The 25,687-nt window shown below is 36.1% G+C and overlaps 4 protein-coding genes across 7 annotated transcripts; 2 read left to right on the forward strand and 2 right to left on the reverse strand.

Annotated features, from left to right (window-relative positions):
* The first annotated feature begins 234 nt into the window (after positions 1-234).
* Positions 235-13,650, forward strand: LOC100748341. Of its 2 annotated transcripts, none has more exons than XM_012387071.3 (8): positions 235-845; positions 1,132-1,599; positions 4,853-5,139; positions 10,270-10,492; positions 10,826-11,556; positions 11,999-12,200; positions 12,278-12,496; positions 12,886-13,650. In XM_012387071.3, the coding sequence occupies exons 4-8, from the start codon at positions 10,307-10,309 to the stop codon at positions 12,964-12,966; spliced, it is 1,419 nt and encodes a 472-aa protein (XP_012242494.1). In that variant the 5' UTR covers positions 235-845; positions 1,132-1,599; positions 4,853-5,139; positions 10,270-10,306; the 3' UTR covers positions 12,967-13,650. The 2 variants fall into 2 exon arrangements, with proteins under 2 accessions (XP_012242494.1, XP_033177345.1); XM_033321454.1 differs by lacking the exon at positions 235-845 and adding an exon at positions 921-939 and having other exon boundaries at positions 1,486-1,599.
* LOC100748700 (ADP-ribosylation factor-like protein 3) lies at positions 13,303-15,196 on the reverse strand. The gene is made up of 6 exons (XM_012387077.3): positions 15,074-15,196; positions 14,511-14,639; positions 14,309-14,440; positions 13,805-14,041; positions 13,674-13,720; positions 13,303-13,584 (listed from the first exon to the last, which is right to left on the reverse strand). The coding sequence occupies exons 1-5, from the start codon at positions 15,074-15,076 to the stop codon at positions 13,679-13,681; spliced, it is 543 nt and encodes a 180-aa protein (XP_012242500.1). The 5' UTR covers positions 15,077-15,196; the 3' UTR covers positions 13,303-13,584; positions 13,674-13,678.
* LOC100748462 (RCC1 domain-containing protein 1) lies at positions 14,741-17,270 on the forward strand. 2 transcript variants are annotated; one of them, XM_012387073.3, is made up of 7 exons: positions 14,741-14,832; positions 15,378-15,632; positions 15,700-15,890; positions 16,180-16,309; positions 16,383-16,509; positions 16,783-16,957; positions 17,038-17,270. In XM_012387073.3, the coding sequence occupies exons 2-7, from the start codon at positions 15,382-15,384 to the stop codon at positions 17,205-17,207; spliced, it is 1,044 nt and encodes a 347-aa protein (XP_012242496.1). In that variant the 5' UTR covers positions 14,741-14,832; positions 15,378-15,381; the 3' UTR covers positions 17,208-17,270. The 2 variants fall into 2 exon arrangements, with proteins under 2 accessions (XP_012242496.1, XP_012242495.1); XM_012387072.3 differs by lacking the exon at positions 14,741-14,832 and adding an exon at positions 15,093-15,234.
* On the reverse strand, positions 17,265-25,687 carry LOC100741944. Of its 2 annotated transcripts, XM_012387076.3 has the most exons (5): positions 19,045-25,687; positions 18,350-18,524; positions 18,188-18,283; positions 17,698-17,903; positions 17,265-17,442 (listed from the first exon to the last, which is right to left on the reverse strand). In XM_012387076.3, exons 1-5 carry the CDS (start codon positions 19,166-19,168, stop codon positions 17,294-17,296), a joined length of 750 nt encoding a protein of 249 aa, XP_012242499.1. In that variant the 5' UTR covers positions 19,169-25,687; the 3' UTR covers positions 17,265-17,293. The 2 variants fall into 2 exon arrangements, with proteins under 2 accessions (XP_012242499.1, XP_024224241.1); XM_024368473.2 differs by lacking the exon at positions 18,188-18,283.

Raw genomic sequence — 25,687 nt, forward strand, 5'->3', positions numbered from 1 at the left:
AAGAACAGTGCGAGTGTTAGAAAAAATGGCCCGAAAGTCGGCTAGATCAGAAAATCGGTGAAGCAATACTAACGTTGAATGAAATTAATTTTTATTGAATAAAGCTTTTACCAACGTAATTACGGGGTTTTTCTGGTTGAAACAAAATCAAACACGATATAATTTGCGACATATGTGCTTATTTAGTGAATTTAACTTATGTTCTTTCATCTGTCACATGTGTGTGAAAGTGATTTAAACTATATCGTATTCGATCTTATTTTAAATAGAGTAATGCCGCAAATGCATTAGTAAAAGATCCGTCTGAAAAAAGAACACAAATAAAGAAGCTTCATCGTTAAATTAATAGTGCTTCATGGATCAGGTTACAGTATTCAGCCCTTGAACTTCACGATGTGTTTAAAGGGAACATTAGATCCCCATGCGGAAAACTCCCGCCAGTGCAGTAGTGGGGATGACAACCGAGTGCAGAACGAGGGAGTCTGAGAGTCTTGTCGTGTGCTTGGTGCCGTACGAGAATTCACTGCATATATACGTAGCACTTGCGACCAATGGTTTCTACGTATCCATCATTACCCTCAAAATGGACAAATAAGAATCTCACGTCTTCGGTATTTCTTTGAAAGTGAATGGGTTCATCAGGAGGAATTTCCCAGCTGTCACGTGGATCGTTAAGTCTCCATGGTTGATTATTAGTGCCACGTGCTCGAGATTGATACTAGAATGTGATACTAGAAGTGTAGACGGCTTACGCGAGATTCAGAGGATGAGACTCCACAGCATCGGCTGCGTAGACGTAAGGGTACAATTGTATGAGAATGCCAGATCAGGGCGAAGCTTTCAAGGTAATATACTAATTGTACCTGTCTCTGTTTTTACATGATTTTGAGTTGGCACAATTTAGAAAGAAGAAACAGTAGAAACTGAATGTTGTTCAAAGTGATCAATTTGCGATTTTTCATAATTTTGTAGATTTTGAGATTTGAATGTATCTTTTGCAAAGTGTATGGATGGAAACATGTCTTTTGGCTTATATATCCTCGATTTATATTTTAATCATTTGCATTTTTAATGTTAATAATAAACGGAATAAACATGTATAGTACTCTAAATTTCCTATCGTTATCACAGGTATTTCACATCAGCTAATGAAAACGAAAACAGAGAAAAGGATGTAGAAGCGACATATTTTTACCTTCGACGCAAATCAACGAGGCGCTCATCAGTAGTTGCACCAATATGATTATATCGAGGATTTGTTCTAAATTATTGCCCGGTACCAGGGTTGACAGTGTCGTTCCACGGAAAGTCGGATTTTTTCTAACAGCCAAACTTCTCGAAGTTAATCGACTTAATAAAATTCGTCTTGATAATCTCGAATTGACCACAAAGATGCATCGTTAAGCCGAAGAGTGATCCATCGTTGATACAATGAACGATTACGTTGTCGAGAATGTAAATCACTTGCAATGCCAATACGCAGAGGTGATGGAGCAAAGACAAGTGGACGCAAACTCGCTTGCCAGAAAATAGTTCAATTTTTTGGGACTATTTAGACTTACTGGCGAGTTCACCGAGTTTTGGAACATACGAAGATGGGTAAGGCACGTCATAGTTAAAATGTTAGAAACCGATCGTTTTACGTGGAAAAGTAACCTTTACCTTGAATTGTTATATTTATTTTATACAATGTACTTTTACATTCGAAATATGTATATCAGAATTATATATACTGCCGTAAATATGAGGGCGGTAGCTGATATTTAGTATAAATTTATCAGCTAACTCAGTTGTATTATAAATATTTTACGTAAAACACGTACATGGTGTAAGACACTAAATGGATGAAAATTGCTATATGTTAATTTGTTATGTACTGTTGTTTATTGGTTATTTGTTAATAGATGTAAGGTGGTGTCCTAATGCGGTCGTATTTATATAGACTGCACATAATCTGAACAAATAAAAATATAAAAACATCCAATGCATTTCTCATAACGTTTGGGGAATAAAACAAATCTATATCTATATGTGAATTCTTATAATGAATTCTATATGTGAGTTTGCATTAATCGAATCTTGAAGTACTTTGGAACGGCTAAAATCAGACTTGGACCGTGAAAGACAACCCGGAGGCATAACCAAGATACGGCATCATTAAGTAACGATTCGTTTTTTTTTAAATATTCGATCATAACATCGCTATGATAAGAATTATTAAGAACTGATCAGCTCTTTAGAATTGAATTTATGTTATCATGAGCGTGTTTCGAATTACGGCGCGTAACCGGAAAATTTGACGATTCTTTACCAGGTTTGGACAAATTTTATTTGAAATAAAGATAAAAAACAGTTTGAAATAACGAATTATTTTTGTTGTATGAACGATATAGGGAAAGTAATTTCGTTCTACACAAAGTTCAAAGAAATCGTTTTCAAATGATCTTCTACCTTGGTTAACTTTCTTAAACAACATGACATGGTCTTTAATGCTAATGTGGATTTGAAATATTATTCGAGTTGTAGGCAAGGCGGACGATTTAGTTTACAAAGTAACGGCATTTGTTCTGAGAATTGATTTAATTTCAGTTACTTTTTTGCCACGTGGCATTGGCCCCGACGTGTTCGACCAAACGAGATTCTGCTGTACAGTAGAACTCCGTTTATATAATTTTTATTTATTTGAACTAAATGTTAATCAATGGCTGATTACAAAAACTTTTGCTAACTAAATCTATTCATTTAAATTTGTATTATATGAACGAAACAACTTAGGTAGCGGGGAGAATCAGTGATCTTCTAATCTATAAACTATTTTTATCAAGTTCATATAAATGAAGTTTCACTGAATTTAAGTAATACCCAAGTTTGCATTTTACTAGGCTTCTAAACCCACTCGCGTCGTCATTACGAAAATCCACCGAATAAAGGAAGATCCATCTCTCGTAGGCCAAATACCAACTACTTCCAGCACCGTCTCCTACATTTTTCCGAAATCAGACTCTACTATAAGGTTTGCTACTCAATGGCACTCCTCTACATTCGTTGGCTTCGATGCAACGTACGATTTATCGTGGCGCGCACATGAAGGCAGCCAAGCTCTCTTGCTTGCATATGTTCTCTTCTTTCATCTATTATTCTCGCGTACAATATTGAAGAGAGTCCGGTATAAATCAATATTTTCGTGCGAATAAAAATATACAGACGTAATACGAAACTCGTAAAAGAGGGAGTGGAGCTTTGCCGATGATGATTATAACTTTAAGGCCTTTTCAAACTTGAATACTATTAACAATGGACGAAGCAGCGAATAAAATTATAGATACGACACGTTGTCTTCTAGAAATAAAAAAGAATTAAAGAATAAAGACGATACGGCAAAGTGTTTTCTGATATCTGTCGTAGTGCTGAATGTTCAGGTTGCATAATAAACATGGTGCATCGTTTATGAGAGAACAAACGAGACAAAAGAGTAACAGTAAAGATATTTTCACATTATAGAGCGTAGAGTTTAGTGCATCATAGAATCAAATTGCATCATAGCGAAATTCCTGTGTTCCGCATCGAGCATCGGAGTTCATCGAGCAAAACGTAGATGAAAACAAGAATTCTGATCTCGTAACGGTGTTTCTCGAGCCTAGCAGCACGCGTGCGTAACTAAACGCCACGGTATTTTTTTAACGCAATCAGTGCCGGAAAGAAGTTACTTCGACAGCTGTTCGAGCGATTTATGGGTTACTTAACCATTTGATGTCCAGGTTTTTTTTTTCAAGTTCACGGGGAATATACAAGAAACAATAGTGCTAGCAAAACAATTTACATTAGGTTGTTCCTTACCATGATCACATAAGTATACTTCGAAGCAAAGTATCCGAACACTTATCAGAAAAAATATTATACAACGCATTACTACGTAAATTACAATATATTTATTAAAGATATATATTTACTAAAAAAATAATGTGCAGCACGAATAACCATCTTAAGCGTATAATAAATGCATTTCGTAAATATGTTTTGTGTTGAGTTTATGGTAACATAATTTATTCATCTATTGTACATTGCGAGATTTATTTCAAACTTTACCAATACAACCATGATGATCGGATCTCATTATAGTATTAATGAAATTCCAAAATGTGAAAGTGTAACACACACAATATATTCATCAAATGTTTGTGTAGACGTTGAAATATATAGCTATGTATGTAAATATATAGCCAAGTGTATAGCTATGTCACTATGTATCACGGATGTTAAGCGGTTTAATATGGTCGAATGCCAAGAGACAGTGGTTATCGAAATCTTGGCAACTGGCCATAGAATTTCGAACCGGTTAGGTGAATCTTTGTCGTGAGTAGATGAGACTCGACCTTGGCACCTCGAATTCAACGGATTGCGCCTTGTTGACGCGTGTTCTCTAAATTCGTTTCGGGGTCAATGACTGGTTGCCAGCAAGGGCCACCGAAAGTGGCGATCCTGCCCGCGATGCAAGCTGGTTTTATCGACCATCAACCTATATACAGGAAATATTTTTATAATTCTGGTAATTCTTCGAAATTCCACAGAAGGTTCGTATCTTTTCTGTTTCCATTTCAATACGTGTAGTTTGATATTTTGATATTCAAACTTGCTGGTTTATGATTGAAAATATGTGGAAGAACCGCACTAAGCAATTTTAAGAATCAACAATACATATGAAGATTATACCAACAAAAACAGATTTCCCACCTTTTCTCCGTTTATAAGTAGTCTTTGTTTATTCAAATAAAAACTTTAAAAAGAAGTGCAGTACTCGAACTTTCGAGCAAACAATAATTCAAGAATCTTTCATGCAAATTCGTATTTACAGCTGCATACACAGAACCTTCGGAGAATATTTGAGAATACATCAAAGATACAGAAGGTGGCAAGGAACTACAAACGATGCACGGTGTTATCGACTTCTCGCTCGCTGCTGAATGTACCTACCTGCTTGGGTAGGTAAGTACCGTTCGTCGAGCTACCTTCGACGGCAGTCACGCCACAACCTTCGTCGTGTCAGGTGCGCACGGAGATCAACGGGACTATCTTTGGTTATTCGCGAAGTCTCTCATTGCCGGCGTCAACGCAATTCTTCTCTGAATCGCTGGTGTCCAGGTAAATCCACATATTTGGAATCGACTCGAAAGTTCATCGACTTTCGTGTGTTTTTCAGAAATTTTTGTTCGTGAAAAGAGTTTAAAATGTATGTAAAAATGTATGTGCAAAACTTGTTTCTTCGTTGGAATGCAAGAGCAAAAAAAACAGAAAACAAAGCCTGAATTTCAAGTGAGTCTGAAGTTAGAAGATTCGTAGGAGAAGATGCATAGATTAATTTTGATGGAATTCGCAGCGTTTTCATTTTAATCCGATGTGCTTAGATATACGATGCGTAACGAATGGCGGTGTGTCAAGCTTCAATGATCATAACCATCGAAAACATAATTGAACACGCTCTAGTTGATCATAACTACCGTTGTTGCGCTTTTCCGAATTTTCATAACCTATCAAGTAACTCGATTATAATACCGTTTTCTTTGCTTCGTTTCCTCGTGCAACTTGTTGCGCGATTCTTATCGCTTGAAATTTCTTGTGTACGTTATTGCCACCGAAAATTCAAGGTTTCTCATTATACGAAACGATAGTTTATCGGTCGACTCGTAAACACAATGAAAAGTTGCATAATTCGCCGATTAATTAAAACAGAAACATGTTGCACTTTGACGAAACAATATTGATGACAAATATACATTGTGACCGATTTATTTTTAAAATAAAAGTTTATTTCAAGGAAACGTGTACGAGGAAACGAATAATCGTTCGACATAAATTTTAAACTATTTCGTAAAGATGTCGTAAATATTGTAAAACAAGCAAATTATTGCTATCTACGATAAGCTATCCATAACAGTGATATAACTTTGAGAATTTACATAAATGACAAATAGAAATACATCGCGCATAAACCAATTGTTTTTTCGTTTCAGTGTTTGCGAAGCCTTTTAAGATAAAGTTTATTTTTAGATAACAGAGGCAATAACACAATAGCGAATCAACACATTACATAACAAGGTCGCGTTTCTTTAATTCGTAAAGCAAAAATCTGCCTACTCCAATCTTACATCTTATTCCATCTTCTACATCCTGCACCTCAAATCTTACATTATGTATCCCTATCATGTATCCTACAACCGATACTTCATTTTCCATACCTAATAAGGTAAGTACATTAAAAAATTGTATATTAAACTCCACGATTTCTATTCCACTTCCACCGCTATTCACATATTCTATATCCTATATCCAACATCTAATATCCACTATACCATATCCATTATCCCAAGCCTCTTGTATAGTTCATAATACCATCCCACATTCCATTTTTCATATAGCTTATATCACATCCTATATCCTATTAGTATTACTAACCTATGTCTTTCCATTCTATATCCCGTATCTCATAATCCCATTCTCAGATTCTATATCTCATATACAATATACTAAAAAAATGTCTGTCATTCTTAGTTTCACAGTACATATATTCATCCCCTATCTAACATTTCATGTTTTCCATTTCCTCTCTTGTTCCATATCTAGTACTTGCAGCTAATATTTTTCACCTTAATATCCACAACATGCATCACCATTCTACATTTCATAATTCATATTTCCATCATCATTTTATAGCACATTTCCTGCATGCCCTGTTCTGCATCCTATGTAGACGTTTCTTTTCAAGACAAACTACTAATTTTCCCGAGCACATGCCCCATATATCTTACACATTTCCAAGCACATGTCCCATATCTATATCTAAATTTCTTACTCTTTATTTCATTTCCTAATTATTAAATTTCCCGCCGCATATTTAATATATACAATCCAATAATCCCTATTTTATACCGTTGCTCCATTCCATACAGAAGGTACAAATTACCCTATCCAAAATTATAATTCATTAAATCCTACATATACACCACCCAATACCAATATACTACATCCAATGTTTCCCATCCCACACCGCTACACCATTCCTTAGTGCCGATATTCTTTGTTCTGTGTCCCTCACCACGTTACCCCCAACCTAGTTCATTAAATACATCCTTTCAAACTAGACGCACGAGATACATCATAGACTGTCCATAAAACATACAAAACAGTACAAGAAATCGACTCTTCTCACAAAAGAAAATCACTATCCTACAAAATGAAATTCGTTGTCCACAAATTGCCCACAAATTCCACAAAAATCGACACTTACCACCATTGCTATCCTACAAAACAAAATTTGTTGTCCACAAATTACTCACAAAAAGGAATTCATTTTCCACAAATTAAATTTATTCGATTTCTGGTGGACAGATTTGTGGATGGCGAATTTCATTTCGTGGGATAGCGATCTTCGTCTACGGAGGTATCAATTTTTTGTGGGCCTTGTGGGAAATTTGTGGGCAACGAATTTTGTTTTGTGGGAAATTTGTGGGCAACGAATTTTACTTTGTGGGGAAATTTGTGGGCAACGAATTTTGTTTTGTGGGAAATTTGTGGGCAATGAATTTTGTTTTGTGGGATAACGGTTTTGATTTGTTGGAATTGAGATGTCCTATAGGTTCAGTTGGTTGTAATTCACGCTTTGTGGGAAACATATTTTTTTCACTTAAATTGTATTTTTCAATTTTTTGGCGGAACTGACGATGTTATAGGAAATAAGAAATAGGAACTGAGTTTCGGATAATTGGTAGTATGATTTGAAATGTAGGGCGAAGGAAATAAAGTTTGGGCTCTGCAACGTAGAGCAGAAGATATGAGATATGGTTTAAGAAACATTGGATATAGTATGTGAGAGACAATATGTAGAAAATGTGTGATGAAATGAAAGACGTGGGAATATTCGGTATAAGATAGGGAATAGAGTTATATGCTGTGGAAACTAGGATAGAAGATAGAAGGAGAAATAGGGAATATGAAATATTTGATATGGAATGGAGAGGTGAAGTTTTGGAAGTAAGATGAAAGATACCGGTTAGGAATACCAGTTATGAGGTATAGGATGTGAGACAAGGAATATGAAGGATAGAATATGGAATAGAAAAGTGAACTATGGAATAGGCTTGGGATAATGGATATAATGGGATAATTTCAGTTACTTTTTTTAAATTACGTTTCAACGTATTATTCTTTATTTCCAAAAGGATTGAACTCGTAAATATTTTTCTTTAAATGAAACCTGCGTCACGCTTATAACAACGGGGCTGGAAAATTTGCACGCTTGGAAAGCCAGAGGCACGGAAAACGATATATGGTTTAAATGGATCGCACGGGATGGTAAATTGTACTGAACGAGTATAGAAAAATACTCTGACCGTGTCTAACAAGCTCTTTTAATTACGTAGTAAAATGTCGGTTACGTCTATACTTATCTATATGTATGGATGCTTGAATGCCTAATATGTGCTTATTCTTATCCTCTTGCCTTCTGCTGGTTTGCATCTTGACAGAGCTGCGTCACCTATCCAAGAACGGTACGCGTTGTTGAACAAAATCATTAATAATACACGAATTGTACCGTTATCCGGTTGACTCTTTGCTCGGAACGCTTATTCGAGCAGAGGAGACTGAACAGAGAAGAAGAAAAATACAAGAAGGGAATAGAAAGGACACGTAACACGATGCGCTGGAACATCGCGAGATCGTGGTTCCCCGAACCTGGAAATGATGTCGATGTCCGGATGACCTTGGAAACTAACCACGAACCGAGAGTTCTCCTCGCTTTCCCTCTCGTCCGCGCCAGAACGATCTGCATTCTGCACTTTCTGTGTTCACGATCGAAATCGATAAATAAGCTTGCCTCACGCGAAACACGCTGGCTAATTGTAAGAAACACTTTCCTGGACGATTTCACCGCGTTACACTCTGATTCAGAATGTTTTTCGATCATCTTGATGCTCCATTGTCTTTCTCTTTAAGGTTCGAAGCTCGATTTTTTACGGTGAATCAGAGAAGAAATTTGTTTAAAGAAAGAAAGAAGTCCGTTTTCAATTTCGGTGCCGAATGTGAGAAATGTGAATCAATTGACGGTCGTTCGATTGACGCGTTGAGTTCGGCGCGTTGGAGGAACGATGAGTAACAGTCTGTACCGTTAGCCCGAATCGTTTCTCCAACTGGAGAATGTCAATTTCATGCGGTTTACGGTACTCAAATTGCGCGTTAGAATACAACGCTTCGATTGTTGGTCAGTTCCTTTTCAATCACGATCGTCCTTCGGCTATTTACTTCTGACAGACATTGATCTACTGTTCTCTCCGGGTCTGTATGATCCGAGATAGATGATTTATCAGATAGATATTATTACATCTATAGATAGAATGTAGATAACATTTAAATATTTGATCCGAGTATTTAATATAATTTTTCTACCTTCTGTGTATTTCGCGCATTTTCTAAATAAAGTACTCGAGAAAGGAATATATCTGGAGAGATACAGACGCGATGAAGTGAAGGGAGCAATAGAGTCAAGTCGTGCCTTAAAGGACTATGTATCTTGCGAAGCTCGAAGACGAACTAGATATAATTCTGTCAGTAGCCAGATTGATCAACTGAAATTGATCAAATTTTCTAGACACTCAATTTCATTAATCAAGTGCATATCGCTGTTCCGTTGGGTTATTTTTATGCGACTCATATAACGACTCTCTTATTCGTAAGCAATCGAGAAACGCAACCGATGTAGACTAGGAAAAGGTTAATTTTCTTACATCGCAAAGATTGTTAAGATTGCTATTTTAACATTACATTATTATTTCAAATCACAGGATAATTCTCGAGCTTTTTGAAGTAACGTAAGTTTTCGTAAATTTCTTGATATACTTAAAACACGACATATACATACATACATAGGAGTAGGAGAAACGCTACTTTGGGAGATTCTAGGAAGACTTATGACATGGCAATCGAATAAGGGACAACGTTCAACTGATCGTTGGTCGGATAGCATTCCACGTGCAACGGTATTCAAGTGTCCACGAGCCGAAACGTTTCCGGTGTATTACTCACGCTTAAAATCCTGCCGACGACCTGGATACAGGCGCGGCATCCTAAAATAACTCGACCACGATCAAGATCCGGTTGAAGGTGAACGACTTTTCCATGTTCGTCGTGCTGTAGGACCGAGAATCAGATTCCAGAAATGTGAAAGAGGGACATGTTATGTTGATCTGTCGCTTTGTTAACAAATCTATATTCTTGCAGAAACAAAAGACGGACAAAAGAGAAACAATAAGGAAACATGCGGTTGCCGAGGACGTGCATCCTGTTGGTTCTGCTGGCTTCGGCGAAATGCGAAAAACACGAAGAGGAGGATACTTCAGCCGTGTTTCTCGAGGCTGCCAAATCCTTCTTCTCGAATAAGGACAATATTAATGGTCTACAAGGATTGGCAAGAGCGTTCTTGCAACCGGATGGCAGAAAAGAGGTAAGATGGCACTTGGAGTATATTTGTTTCCACTCGAAGAGTATTTTAACATTTGTTTCTATCGTTCGTATCCGATACCACAAATAATATAGTATGCATAGAAATATGTTTCAATATACTACAAACACTTTGATATTTGCTAATTTATGTGTCACGAAATTATAGGAAATTAATTTAAAAATCTATGACATACGTAGAATGCGTAAAAAATTAGCTTATTGGTTGCATATAGCACAATTTCTAAAATACGAACAATTAATTATACAGATCTTTACTTTTGCAAATGTTCATATGTTAAAAATCGTAGCAATTGTATAGAATTCTATCGAACAGGTCAGCAACGCGTTCGACGGAAAGTCCAACCTAGACGGTATCGGTCAAATCGTATCTGGCATAGGAAGTTTATTCTCCGGGAATGGAAACAGCCAGGGAATCGATTTCTCCATGATTGGCTCGGTTCTCGATGGTGTAATGAACTCTGATAAAAGTACCAAAAGAACAGCTAGGAGCGTGGAAACAAATCAAGAGCATGGAATCGATCTGGAAAACATCGTGAACGTGGGAAGCATGTTGATGGGTCAACGTGGCAATTCCGAGTTATTGATGGGGTTGATACCGATGCTGCTGTCGAATCTTGGCGGCGAGAGCAACGAAGTTGACAGTGCACCTAATAATATACACGATCATTCTGGACATTCTTGGTACATGCCACCGATCCTTGAAAATTTGCACGTAATGTGGGACCACTTCAGCAACTCGGAACTGGGTCAAACATTGTGGAAGAAGAGTGGCCTGGCGCAATTTGTCGGCCAAATGTCAGACTCCGAGGGACGTATCCAGTACGAAAAATTGCTGGATAGTTTCGAGAACCCAGGCCTGCGTCGCAGATGGATACGATCGCTGACGAATTATATCGGAGAGTGGATTTCCCATATCTCTGATCCGCAAATTCAACAGCGCTACTTGAATACTGTTCAGTTCGTGGGAAATAGTTTCCTGAAGTCTCAGGGATTTCCAAAATCGGCCATGTTCGATTCGATGAGACCGGCAGAAAGTCTTTCTAGGTACTATCGCCACTGCTCTAGTTATGCGCTTATCTGCTTGTTATGTTTTAGTTATGCTATCTATCATGCTATAGTTAACATTTAATCTCTTCGCTGTTTTTAAAATGGCGATGTATTGCGATAACAGTGCAATCAAATTCTGGAAATAGTTTCCTTATGTGAACTTAGTGTATGGATATTTATCCATTGATAGTAGAATATATGTACATATACTTTTCGTGTAATAGATTTTAAAACAAGAAATGCATATTATACATAAAACACATAAATAATACATAAATACATAAATAAATATTTGACCATGTATCGTCGCAATAGTTACGAACGAACAGTATATAAAACATTTTAATTGGCAGTTTTGTGAATGGTTAATCAGTTAGAAATCAATAAAATAGCGCTTATTTTGTGAGTTCCATTTCATAGCGTAATTATATTTCGACAGATTAGTGAACGCAGTGGGAAAGAGGTACTTAGGGATGAAAATCGACAGTTCGCAGTATATCAAACCAGCTGTGTCGTACATCAAGGAGTTGATCGCTCTGGCTTCCGAAAAAGGATTCATCATGTCTCGAGTGAACGCCAGAGGAATCAGCAACAAGCTCAGTGATATGATCAACAATGACATTATTAATCCAATGTTACAGGTAACAAATGAAACATAATATATAATTGAATCTGTTCTATTATAGAATCGTATGTTAAATTAAGAATCAATTTGCAGTCTTATCGAGCGTACAAGTGGGCAATTAAAATGCCGCAATGCGCCAGTCAAATCTTGTGCACAATCAATGAAAGGAACGAACAAGATACGGAGCAGCCTCGTTTAAGAAGTACCTTATTGAAAGCGACGAGTTTTCCTGCTGCTTGGGCTGTCAGTTATAAATTAGGGACTAATTTCTGGGCCCTGTATGGAGCCATCATGGAACATGATAAGTGTACTGTAAGTGAAATGTCTTGACAAAGTTAATACAGAAGAGAATAGAGATATGAGATAGGCTAGAATATCTACTATCAGTGCTATTATCAAAAATTAACGATTGTGAAAAATTTGTTTGATTAGTTTCAATCCGAGATAATGATGATTGGTAACTAACAAATATTTAATCATCTATTATTATTATTATAGGGCAAGTCACTGTCGTTTGTTGAAATTATTATTGTCAGATATTTTGATTCGAATCTACTCTAAAACTTCATAGGTTAAAAAATAAAATAAGTATCTCATATTTCTTTCTCTCTCTCTCTCTCTCTCTCTCTCTCTCTCTCTCTCTTTGCTTCTTTCTCTCTACATGTTAAGAACTATGTTGATATATTTTCTTCAATTCTCAGCAAAAATATCCAGCCGACTGCACAGATTTCCATGAAGAGGAGATACGAATTAAAACAGAGAACATTCACAGTGAACTTTAATATCTAATTAAGTGTACCTTGTGAGAGACATTCGCGATTTTTAAAGTCAATTTCACGAATACACAGCCGTACCGTATGGCTGTTATTCCATGCGTAGTATATAAGATTATTAAGCGTTAGGGAATAAAAGAAGAGAAAGCTGAATCACTGGAAAAGTTCAAAAACGTCTTAGTGTACATAGAAACACAGCTGAGAAAGGAGTCGTCGAATAAGTAGATTTTTAATGTTACGAATTTTTTATTTATCTCGAATCTCACGCGAGGAATATTCACTTTTTTTCATGTACATTGTGTGATTCTTTTACTTCCACGGTGCTAAATATTTCTCGGTCAAGTGTCGTGAAATCAACAGTGGTCAATTATAAGAGCACCAGTTTATAATTATTTGTATGCATCTTCTTTTTAATTCGCTATTATATTTATTTCTTTCTTTAATGGAATCTCTAAGAATTCTATTTCATAAGAAGAGCACTTGTGAGAAGGTACGTATTATAATATAGATATATTCTTTGGGACGTCGTAATTCTGAGCTTACGAAAGCTCCTTCCATGAAGGCCGGAAGTTGAATGACTAGATCTATTCGATCGTGTTCATGCGTTTGCGTCGTTTGCAACAGCTTCTGTAAATATTAGGTAAAAGCCAAATAAAACGTATGTTGGATGTACGAGGTACATCGTAAATCGTTGCGGTTTGTTGTTATTCTTTTACCAGCATTACTTCCTCTTGATGTTCTTGCATGCCCATTCAAGACCCTCCTAAAAAATGACGAAATTACGTTACGACTTTACTAAAATGCAGTCCACGACGTTTAAGCTTGCTGCGTTAAAAAGTTTTTGCACCTTGACTCCTTTTCCTTCGGTCGCGATGCATGATTGTATCTGCCAGTCGCGATCCTTGATATTGTGCAATCCAAGACCTTCGGCGATTTCGGCTGCTGTGACAGCTTGTCCAAGATCTTGTTTATTTGCATAAACCAATAAAGGAACAGCTTTTAATTTCTCTTCCAATAAGAGTTCTGACAACTCTTGACCTGTTTCTTCTAGTCTCTTAACGTCCGCGCTGTCCACGACATATATCTTTGCGGGAAAAAAAGAGAATGCAAAATGTTGAATCATTCGAGATACTATTTCACAAAACATTCGTTCAAACGTAAAACATCGAATAAAATAAAAAATCATTTCCTTTGATGGCTAAATAATGAAATAAATGGAAGAAAAATCAGTTACATATTCGAATAAACCACCTATACAATAATTTCGATATAACATCTAACTAAATAGGGTAATATATGTATCATTTTTAAAATATTTTGTGACAGTGTTTGAATAATTGAAATAACTTACTAAAACATCCGTATTTTCAAAGTAATTTCGCCAATAGGGACGAATTTTTCGAGCACCTCCAATATCCCAAACGTTCAATTTGAATCCTTCGCTTTGGACGCTCTTTATATTGAAGCCTTGTGTCGGTGTTACCTTTAAGAAACAGAAACTTAGTATAACAAACAATCAAACTATAATATAAATTAATTGCAAAAAGAAATACCTGCGTAATATCTTCACTGGCCAAGGATTTTAAAATCGTCGTTTTTCCAGCATTATCCAATCCCAGAAGAAGCAGTCGTAATTCTTTGTCTGGATTGGAACGCAATTTTCTCAAGATTGATAAAAGTCCCTGTTATTAAATACACAAAAATATGAAAACATTTTTTAACCTTGTTCAAGCAAAGATCTGTATGGTATTTAAATTTTTGAATTTAAAACGCGCGCCTATTAACGCAGCAGACGAAATCACATCGCGATGGCATTGGTGTTGTCGAAGGAAGTGTGTCAACCTGTCGTCAAAAATTTCAGAATTTTCTACAAATGTATGTTTGTTTATATGAGCGGAGTATAAAATAAGCAATAAATAGAGTTAAATAGCGAATTTTCATTAAGTGAAACGCATTGTGATAAAAGCTGTGACGTTTAAATTCAAGATTACAAATTTTAGGTTATGTTTCGTATATCTTGTCTATCTTGTGTGGGAAACAAATATCGTTTAAATAGTACGTAAAGGTGCATAGTAAGGTTGAGTGCATTAAAAATCAATTATCTGCGGTTTATTACCATATTTCACCGTTGTTTATTAAATTGGAACAAAAAACGTGGCAGTAGTCGATCACGACACGTCAAGCGTTTGGTTATCGTCCCTCGAATTTATTGTGTTGTTTCTATCGTATCTAAGGAAACTGGTGGTATCTGCGTCACTTGACCAATAGTCTTTCACGGTATTTACATATGTAAAGACATAAATCAACAGATACATAATATTTAACTCTATTTTCATGTCAGCGTATCTTCTACTCGAATAAGTATATAATAAATAAAACATTCATATCTTTATATATAAAATCTTTATTTTGCTTTGTAGAGACATGCCATTTTATTATGCTGGTTTTAATACCAGTACATTGTTCTCTAACGATGGAGATATCAGCTTTATAACAGATTCATTTACTAAAGTATCGTTTCCTGGAATTACCGATTTTCAAATAGGTTGGAGTTACTTCCTCATTTGGAAAGGGAATGAGCTATACATTTCTAAAAAACATGAGGAAAATAATAAAGATACAGGCGCAGATACAAATATTCAACTAATACAACTACCAGAAAAGTCACTGGATAGGTATATTCTTGGATTTAAATAATTAAAAACATATAGACGTTTTAGTTCAACATTCATATTTTTGTAGTTGCAAGCAAGCTGCAACTGGTAGGGACAATATAGTAATTTTATCTAATGATAATGAAATATGGCTATATAAGATCTATGAGAATACTTGGAAGAAGATAATCAATTTTATAGGTGATAGCGACAATTCAGAAAAGGAGTATCCTATTAAAATAATACAAGGAGGATGCACTGTAGTCCTTACTAATTTAGGTAAACATTTGCAGCATTGAGTGCAAAAGTGAACTACACCAAATCTTTTTCTCAATATAAATTTATAACATTAATTTATTCCAATAAGCTATTTTATTCATCATGCAGCATATATTAATCATATAGAAGTGGAAGAATTAACTTTTTCGAAATGGAGAATATAACAAAATTAACTAGAAAGCAAATTATTCAGTTTATTTAGTATTGGTGTTAGCCCATTTTTGCCATATTTTAGAGTCTAAATATTTCAAATACTATAGCTTATGCACATATCTAAAACGTGATTTAGGTCGAGCTTTTAATGTCCCCATTCTGATTGATATACCAAAGAGGGTTCGATTCATAGACATTGCTGGTGGATTTGACCACACCATCTTGTTAGCAGAGAATGGTGACATTTATTCAATGGGAATGGGAACGTATGTACTCGATCATGTATTATTTCATAAATCAATACAGTCAAAGTAAAATGGACTGATTCGTACGAAATAGGCGTGGCCAATTAGGACACAATGATTTAGAGGACTGCGATAATCCAAGAATCGTTGACGCTTTAGCTGGCATTAAAGTAACGCAAATATCGGCTGCGGGTTGGCATACTGCCGTAGTAACTGATCAAGTAAATAAATATTTAAACTGTGAATATTTATGCAATCTTGAAAAATTAAACAGAATCCATATAACGTGCAAAAACACATAATATATTTAAAGTAAGATTACTTATTATAATATTTAATAGACGAAACAAATTTCTATTTAAGTTCCATTTCTTTAGTTACGTTCATGAAAATATAGGATTGTATAAACATTCGCAGTTTATAAATATGTTTCATACTACTAGAACAAACTAAATCGATGAACATAGTTGGCAATAGTTATTTTTAAACCATAGGGTGACTTATATATGTGGGGATGGAACACACATGGAGAATTAGGGCTGACAAAGCAAGAGAGCAAAGTAGTTGCTACACCCACGTTAGTAGATTTCACAAACGATCAAGACGAGAATATAGAAGTTTCTGTGAAAAAAGTTCAATGTGGAAATACTTTCACCATTTGTATGACGGGTATATTTAAAGACAAAAAAAAAGAAAAGATATCGTTATTTCAGAAAAAAATGCATTGCAGAAATTTACTTTTCCAACAGATGATGGAACGCTTTGGGGATGTGGATGCAACAAATACGGACAATTAGGGCAATCCCCGGAAAAACTTTCGAGTTCTTCAAAATTTATTAAACTCGACGTTCCCTTACGTCCGGAGAGTATTAAAGATTTTAAGTGTTATGAATGGGGTACAGTCCTCGTAACAGACTGATATTGTAACTTCGTCCAATGGCTAGTTTTACACAGGAAAAATAAAGAGGACGTTTTCCAAATATTTGCGTGTTCGGTTATTTAACGTTATGCATCAGGCGTCTCGAATATTTCCGAAGATTCGTTCGCTTCTATTAATGGCAGAATAAACAACCGATTGGTCAACAACATTACTTCATCGTCCAAAGAAGGCGGAGGTGTTGGGGGTATTTTGTAATTTGTTTTAAGTTTTTTGCCTGTAACACAGAGATGATCAATTTTTTCTATCTGCGTATTTTCTAAACTGCAATACAACTCCATTTACTGAAACGTAATTCGTTTTAATTAACTAAACTGCATATAATAATAGCATAAAAGTAGCAGCAAATGCATAAAAAATAATAATACGTAAAAATTGATGAATTTCTATTATATAAATTACTTATTCCACGACGAGTTCAAATAAATGGAGTTCTATTGCAGAAGAAAGAATGGTTTCATGTTAGCTTCACCTGCTTTATTGTCCTTTTTAGATTTGTCCATTGTCTCGATTTTCTTCAAACTTCTTTGCAATTGCATATTAAAAGGGATCATCTTAGGATCTGCCGGTTTCACTGGGCGTGGTGTCCGGAAAGTAAATGGCAAATTGTAAGTCTCTATCTCAATTGGTTCCACGAAAACCGCGTAAACGAGGGCGTATCGTAGCTCGTTCGCGTACCTATTTAACAAAAATTGTTTTTATTTTCTCGTATTACCGTCTATTCTTTCTATTGTTTGGTAATAAATAGACTGCGGATAATTTGTGCATTTATGAGAACGTGTTTCGAAGAATGTGTAGAATGCACATAATGCATAAAATTATATAAGGTATTCAGAATATAGTTGCTATATAGTTTAGCGAGCGAAATAAACCTCAGTTTACTTCCTATTTCTTTAATTATGTTTATAAAAATATGAATTTGCACAAATATCCGTAGTGTAATGATGAAACAGACAACTTACATATCGTAAGTAGCTTCAATCACGATATCTAATACTGAAACTGGATCGATAGTACCCGAAAGTTTGATGTCAGCTTGAGAAGAAGGTTCTCGCAAACTTGTCATGAATGTACGATCTATTATTAAAGCATATAATAAAAATTGACAAGATTGTTTAAACTACCTTCTTATCGATTGATTTCCTGTCGACAGTCTTTCTTCTATTTCTTCACCTGCTTCGCGTTCGTCCACAATTTCGTCCCAATATGGCATTTGTTTCTGTTCAGATATTTTGTTAGCTGCTGCGATGAAAATGATTTTCAAATCTCTAAAAAATCCTTCCCGAGTATGTTTCCTATCTTTGTAAGTAGAATGATTTGTAAGTAGAATAGCATATAGTAGCAAATATCATACACGTACATTATGAACATGCCTCTTCATAAGTATTAGGATCCTTCTGGAAATGAAGAGAAATTAAAAAATCTAGAATGTTGTTATTTTGTTCGAAACTTTGAGACACAAAGAATCTGTATGTTCGATATTATTAGGTTGTTCGGAATAATAGCTCGTTCCAATATTTTAGGCACAAACAATACGATTAAGCTTCTCGTTTACGTTTTTCTCTCTGCATCGCTGATCAATTTCGCTGTTTATAATTTATACTGTTAAATGTTTCATTACGTTCGCGATCTTTTGGCTTTATTGGAATTTTATAAACGATCCCACCTAGCATTTCGATTCTATCGCTTTCCACTAATACATAATTCTGACCGATTAATCGTTCTCCTAATATCTGAGTGAATTATCGTGTTTTACCGAGAATTAGGAAATGTCCCAATGCTTATGAACGGGAGTGTAATTATTCGATGAATTTGTTACCTCGGAGTAATCTAATTTCCCCAGCCAACCAACTGACCAAAACACTCGTGTAATACTCATCGAGATTCTCTCTGTATCGTATCATGTAAAGGACCAATGTATCCAAGAACCAAAAGGACGCCATGTTCGTGGCATAATCGTCAATTCCAAGAAGATCTCCTAATAATCTGTAGGAAAAGAAAAGATATGGTATACTTGAACTCGATATCGTTCGATTTATAGCATTCTAACTTAATGAGTTCTTGAGGTTTGTCGTTTTCGATACTGATCGATGTGTCAAACAAGCTCTTGAACGTACGTGGAAGCGTTGGTAGAAACTTTTTGACAAACTCACCGCAAACATTGAATTCGTCGATCGACTCCGTTTCGGTTCGCTGTAATTAACAAGCAATTTGAATTTCGTGAATTCGTCGTTGAAATCAAGTTTCCGTTAACCAGTGAACGAAATGTGACGTATAGATATAAATAAACGTTCGGATTAGAAACCTTAATCGATCGGGCCCCTCCATTTTCCTTGATTAAATTCGTTCTTAAGTTCGACATTTCTATTCTCGTTTACCGGCGAATCTTCTTAAACGATGACAGGGAACATCTTCGATGACACAGGGCAATCGATGCTCGTTGAGACCGAATCGAATCTAGAAGGCGATCGTCGGCAAGATTTCGGGATAGATTGTAATAAAAGAATAGTCAGAGTAGAACGGTTCGTTCGTTTTTTATTCATTGATTTTATTTTTTAATTTTTTTTTCCATATTTTGTTCAATATTTTCAGAAAATAACACTCCAAAGCGAAAAAACCGTATATTCTCACCAATCCCAATGTGTGTATAATATATATATATTATACTTCTCATATATAATATATATGTATATATATATAATATATATATATAATGTATACTTTTATACTTTATATATAATAATATTATGTAGAGTATAGCGCACACTTTAGACTGTTATCGATACCTTTTATAATTTTATCGATAAATTACAAATATTGAAAAACATGAAACAGACACAGCCGGCGGAGACACGGGGACTTGGGCGTCCTGGGACATCTTTCAGCGGATCCGTGAAAAAAGATTTCTTTTGTTCTTTCGAGCGCGCCCTGTCGCGGCTTCCGTTTCGCTCGATAGTTCTCGGATTGGATAGCCTCGGTTTGATCGACGACCAACACTCGAGAAAGAGATCGAAAGATGGGAAGACCGAGGTGAAGTGGGCGAGAGAAAAAAAAAGAAAGAAGAACGTTTCTTCCCCCGTTCGTTCCTTCTCCCTCTCCGATTTTCCCGAGAAAGAAAACGGAAAGCTAAAACGGAGAAGCCAGGGAAACGGAAAACGCGACCAATAACGCGCCCCATCGGGACACCATTAAATACTTATTATATTATATTTCGGTCGCTCGAAAATCCCCGGGTCCCGGCGCGACTGACATTTTTTTTTTTTTATTTATATATTTTCACACCGAAGTCAGAAAGGCAATACGCAGTATGAACTTACTTAGTACATTTGTGTGTGTATGTGTGTACGCGTATGTGTGTGGCTTTTACAACTATTTTCCTTTTTGTTTCTCTCTCTGTTTTCTTCTTCTTCATTTATTTTTGTTCACATTGGTTGTGGTTCTTCTGTTACTCTTGTTGTCGTTTTCCGTATTTTATTCATGTTCGTTCGTATTTGTTCCTTTTTTTTTTTTTTCTTTTTTCTTTTGTATGTTTGCTTCCACGCGTTCCTCCTGCAACTTCCTAACCTAACAAAGCTTCCATTTTCTTTCCTTGCGTATCTTTCTTTTTGTCACGAATTTTCGCGGTTTTCGATCGCATCTTATGTAACTTCATATCGATCGATTATAATTATCCCTTTCACCTCTTCGTCTCTAGCGTTTCCCTTCTTTTTTTTTTTTTCGTCCTTCTTGTTACCGTTCAAAATTGTTTCTCTTTGTTTAACTCTACGCTAGATATAGTGCTGCTTCAATCGTTCGTTCCGTCTTCCCCCGTTCTTCCCGAGTCTCGATAATCATCCGAAGATACGTGAGAGTAAGAGGGAGAGAGGAGAGATGATACAGAGAGAAGAGAAAGGAGCTTAAGAGGGAGGTGCTCTCGGAGGGGTTTTGTGAAGTGAAAATCGTATACAGACGCAGCCAATTAAATTTTTATCGAATGAAAACGAAAAATGAAAAATATACAAGAAAATAAAGAAACGACCGACCAGACAGAAGTACGAAAGAAGAAACCGGTAGGAATAAGCGAGGAGCTGTGATTTCGAGTCTTTCTTTCCTTATTTTTTCTTCAATTTAGATATTCACTTGGATAAATATGTTCTTTCGTTTTCGCAGAAAATAATGGTATTGTGTACTTACATATATCGAGCTTCGTGTACACGCGTGTAAATGCAGTTTCGAAAGTGTGCAATATTTGAAAGAAAGAGGAAATCACTGGCAGAAACGTAAAAACGTCTGGTGAAGTGCAAACGAAAAATAAAACCGTGGAAATTAAATATTTTCAATCGATTTTATTGAAAATAATACAACAAAATATCTCATAATAATAATAATAATTAAAAATAATTAATAATAATTAATGATACGTACTGCTCTATTCGGTATCTAAATAATCATGTCTTAAAACGTCATTTAAATAATAATAATAATATTATCGTCGTCATTATATAATTATCGTAATAAAATAAAATAAAATAAAATAAAATAAAATAATAATAATAATAATAATAATAATGATAAAATAATAATAATCATAAAGACAATAAAGTTAATAATAATAATAATAATAATTATATCGTATAATAATGCATCAATAAACAAACTTAATAATCTAATTATTGGTTAATGATTCGTCATCGTCCTTGATCGCTATCAATGGATCTTTTTTTCTTTACCTAGCCATTAATAATGGATAATTAATTAATTCATAATTAAATTACACGTTGCTTGGATATGCACATACAGATATAAAGTCGTTTTTGGTCCCACCTAACTGCAAACATTATATTCGTACAATTTTTTTTTTTTTTGTTTCGCATGGATCGCTTTACATGTAATGCGTGTATGTAAGTAAGTGTCTCTGTGTGTCATGTAAGGTGTTCGTTACGTGTGCCCAAGTTGCGAAAAACTATTGTTAACTACCGGTAAAGCTGTCGTTTCTCAAAAAATTTATAATCGCGTATACACATGACAATGTTCCATTTGCCCATTTTTTAAATCGCCTTCTGCCTTTTTATCCTTCCTTTCGCGGTACTTTAATATTTCTCTTTTTTTCTTTTTTCTTATCCTTATCACTCTCTATCACCTTAGTTCTTTCTATTTTCATGTTTCGCGGAACTCGTGATCGTTCCCTTCGGGCGGTCCGAAATAAGCAAAAGAAAGAAAAACGAAAAACCGATCGTACCAATGTCGCGACCAAATGTGATCTGCCGTTTCGGAAACTTTCTACTACCCCGACATCGTAGCTGCGTTTCGTTCCAAACGAAAATTTTGTATCTTTCTGTTCTATCAATTTTCAATTTCTTCCTCGTATTGCCAATTCGCATTTAGTTTCGTTTCCCGGCAATGAATGGACGCGTCGCTCGAGACATGTTCCCATTTTATCGAACATGTCTTCCCGCACTTCTACCACTGATATATTTTCCTTTTTTCTTCCTTTTCGAAAAGAAAAACTCTTTACAACTGGCATTTCGTTATGCTTCTTTTCTTTTTTCTTTTAAAATACGCTTAAGTTACCTAGTAACATTATTCTCACTAGATACATCGCCGCGTAAAGAGGAACGTGTTGGACGACGTCCTCCAGAGAAATTTCCTGCCTTTTTTTTTTTTTTTTTTTTTTTGGAACTCAAGGATGCATTTATTTAGTTTCGTTTCCCGGCAATGAATGGACGCGTCGCTCGAGACATGTTCCCATTTTATCGAACATGTCTTCCCGCACTTCTACCACTGATATATTTTCCTTTTTTCTTCCTTTTCGAAAAGAAAAACTCTTTACAACTGGCATTTCGTTATGCTTCTTTTCTTTTTTCTTTTAAAATACGCTTAAGTTACCTAGTAACATTATTCTCACTAGATACATCGCCGCGTAAAGAGGAACGTGTTGGACGACGTCCTCCAGAGAAATTTCCTGCCTTTTTTTTTTTTTTTTTTTTCTTGGAACTCAAGGATGCATTTGTTTCGACGTCGTCTTCACGGCCCACTTTCCACGACAATATTTTACAGCCAATCGAGATAATTTCGACGCGGGACCATCCTTCGCGGTACCGCCTCTATTATACCTAATTTAATCTTTCTCATTAAGGCTAGATTACGCGAATTTTATTTTACATTTTCTCGCACGAATACTGGTTTATATCAGTCGCACATTTTTCTATTAGTCTGGCCATCCGTTACGACAATTCGACGAAGTCTTGCCGTGAGAACTGTTGCTCGTTTCGCGCTCTTTGCGCGTTCTACGATTTTCTTTCTCGCTTCCTCTCTTGCTTTTCTTATCTTAAAACGTTATTTCGAGGATTAATTTGGAAAGATTACGCGAGAAGACCGCGCCGACTTGACGTAAACTGGACTCACAACACGAACCAGACTGTATGCGGGGTAATGCCAGTTGCACGCTTTCTCAGAGACGAATTTTACAACGTCGAAGGACACGTGCGCTTCCACCGATCGAATTCGGTTTAAATGCTATGAAAATAAATGCTATATATACAGTCGACTGACCATTCGTTCGCGCTATGCTTAACGGAACAAGTTATCGCTAATGTAGAGAAAGTGCAACTTGGATCAGAAGGAATGTTGACGAGTTAAAAAAAGAAAAAGGAAGAACAGAGTAGAAAATTATGGAAAAGAAGGTTTCACGCGGAAGCGCACGTTCTTCCAATTCGCCTCCTCGTCCGCTATTCGGCGAGACGATTGACACAACTTCACGGAACGCGAGTGAATTACATTTTTGGAATCGTTGTTTAGTCACGATCGGCTCGTTTCCGGAAGTCGTGGCAATCGGTCGATCGAACTTTCACGTCGCATCGTTAACACATTTCAAACATTATAACCTCACAACCATTTTGATAACAATCAACCTTCAACAAAAGAGCGTCCTACTTCAAAGAATCTTTAAAAAATGCGTCAGCCCGCGAATCCACTACCAGCGATACGCGTCACTCGCTTTGTTCTTTCGTAACCATGTTCTTCGCTCTACATCTCTCGAACGTTCCCGATAACCGGAAGTCAATCCTGCCGGCTGACGTATCACATGTTTCAAAGCTGCGAACCACGTACTTGCGATTTGTTCCGTACTCGCCACTCTCATTCACTCGCAATTCGCTCGAACGCGACTCAAAAGAATGCCCAAAGTATGTCTTTTTTCTCGCTCAAGCTTCGATCTCGACCGTTCACTGCGTTTACAGCCGTTTCCGCTAACGCCAAGAACGCGTGTACCAACCATTTTTACCCGAATGCTATAAAAATCTCGAGTTTTATCGACGATCGATCGCAGTGCACGACTGTTGTCGTTTAATAAAATCGAAATCTCGATAATCTAAATTTAAGATGGAATTTCCTATCAGGCGTTAGACTCGTACGTTTCAAATTATAGTTGTAGCGGATGGCAGTTCTCGCGAACTGTCACTCCGATGAATACATTAGACGAATCAAATAATACCATATATACATTTTTACGAGAATCGTTACAGCGCATTTCGTTCTTTGGATGTTTCGTTAATGCGAATATGACAGTCGAAGATTGTTTGGAAGTAATTTTTCGTCAAAGATGCTTATACCGCCTTTCTTAGGTAACCATTTACAGATGTATCTTCTTTTTCAAAAGTCACCGCAATAATTTAATGATAGAAACCATTAAAATTGAGGAGAAGAGCATCTAAAAAATTACTTTTGGTAAAATACACACTTAGTTATAGCTCTAGTAACATGGAATCGATGAATTTTCAAATTCATGGCAATCTTCGATTCATATGAGAACCTTCCTAAAAGTTGCTTTTGCCATGTATCCGACCATTGATCCCGAAAGGGTGGAAATATCCGATCATTTAAAAAAACATTCGAAAAGACGTTCTTTTATATCATCTCCGTTATTCTTCGTTCGATTAAAATACGAAAAACGTTAGATAGGATTAAAAAAAGACAGTAGAGGAAATCCTACCTTAAATGCGGAAGATCGATCGCGGTCGAAATGAACGGCGAGCGATCGCCGATAAATATCCATCTGTAGTCGGTCTACAATTATAAGTAACAATCATCGAGCAGATGTTTGGTTGGTGCACGCGGCCTTCCCAAGTCACGTATTCCCGATCCATCGGGCGAACACCGACCTCACGTCCATGAGATACGACCTTTACAAGCTACGAGAATCCGTTTAGCTCGGAAGGATCGTAGATCGTCGACGTGGAGAATCCTTCTTGCCCGTTAATTCCGTAAACCAAGTGATCAACAGAAGTAACGTTACTAATTGCACGATTTAAAAACTCGATTTAAAAACACGATTTAAAACTCCAGCGATACCTATTTCTAGTCGCGCTACGATTACGTACATCAACTCTATACAAATTCGCGTATCCCGCGTCTCTCGCGCGTCCAATTTCTATGATACACGCGTTACAACTGTTCAACTGCCCCATTGAAGCGTATCGATATAT

Source organism: Bombus impatiens, unplaced genomic scaffold (assembly GCF_000188095.3).
Source record: "Bombus impatiens unplaced genomic scaffold, BIMP_2.2 scf_0452, whole genome shotgun sequence".
Taxonomy (NCBI): domain Eukaryota; kingdom Metazoa; phylum Arthropoda; class Insecta; order Hymenoptera; family Apidae; genus Bombus; species Bombus impatiens.

Coding starts and splice junctions, on each gene's coding strand:
- LOC100741944 (XM_012387076.3), bottom strand. CDS start 19,168: ATGGCGTCCTTTTGGTTCTTGGATACATTGGTCCTTTACATGATACGA. Junction 17,904..18,187: donor ATTGAAGCTACTTACGATAT/GTAAGTTGTCTG, acceptor TTTGTTAAATAG/GTACGCGAACGAGCTACGAT. Junction 17,443..17,697: donor TAAAAAGGACAATAAAGCAG/GTGAAGCTAACA, acceptor TCTGTGTTACAG/GCAAAAAACTTAAAACAAAT.
- LOC100748700 (XM_012387077.3), bottom strand. Junction 14,441..14,510: donor CCAGTGAAGATATTACGCAG/GTATTTCTTTTT, acceptor TGTTTCTTAAAG/GTAACACCGACACAAGGCTT. Junction 13,721..13,804: donor CCGAAGGAAAAGGAGTCAAG/GTGCAAAAACTT, acceptor GTCATTTTTTAG/GAGGGTCTTGAATGGGCATG.
- LOC100748341 (XM_012387071.3), top strand. CDS start 10,307: ATGCGGTTGCCGAGGACGTGCATCCTGTTGGTTCTGCTGGCTTCGGCG. Junction 10,493..10,825: donor AACCGGATGGCAGAAAAGAG/GTAAGATGGCAC, acceptor TCTATCGAACAG/GTCAGCAACGCGTTCGACGG. Junction 11,557..11,998: donor CCGGCAGAAAGTCTTTCTAG/GTACTATCGCCA, acceptor ATATTTCGACAG/ATTAGTGAACGCAGTGGGAA.
- LOC100748462 (XM_012387073.3), top strand. CDS start 15,382: ATGCCATTTTATTATGCTGGTTTTAATACCAGTACATTGTTCTCTAAC. Junction 15,891..16,179: donor TGTAGTCCTTACTAATTTAG/GTAAACATTTGC, acceptor AACGTGATTTAG/GTCGAGCTTTTAATGTCCCC. Junction 16,510..16,782: donor CTGCCGTAGTAACTGATCAA/GTAAATAAATAT, acceptor TTTAAACCATAG/GGTGACTTATATATGTGGGG.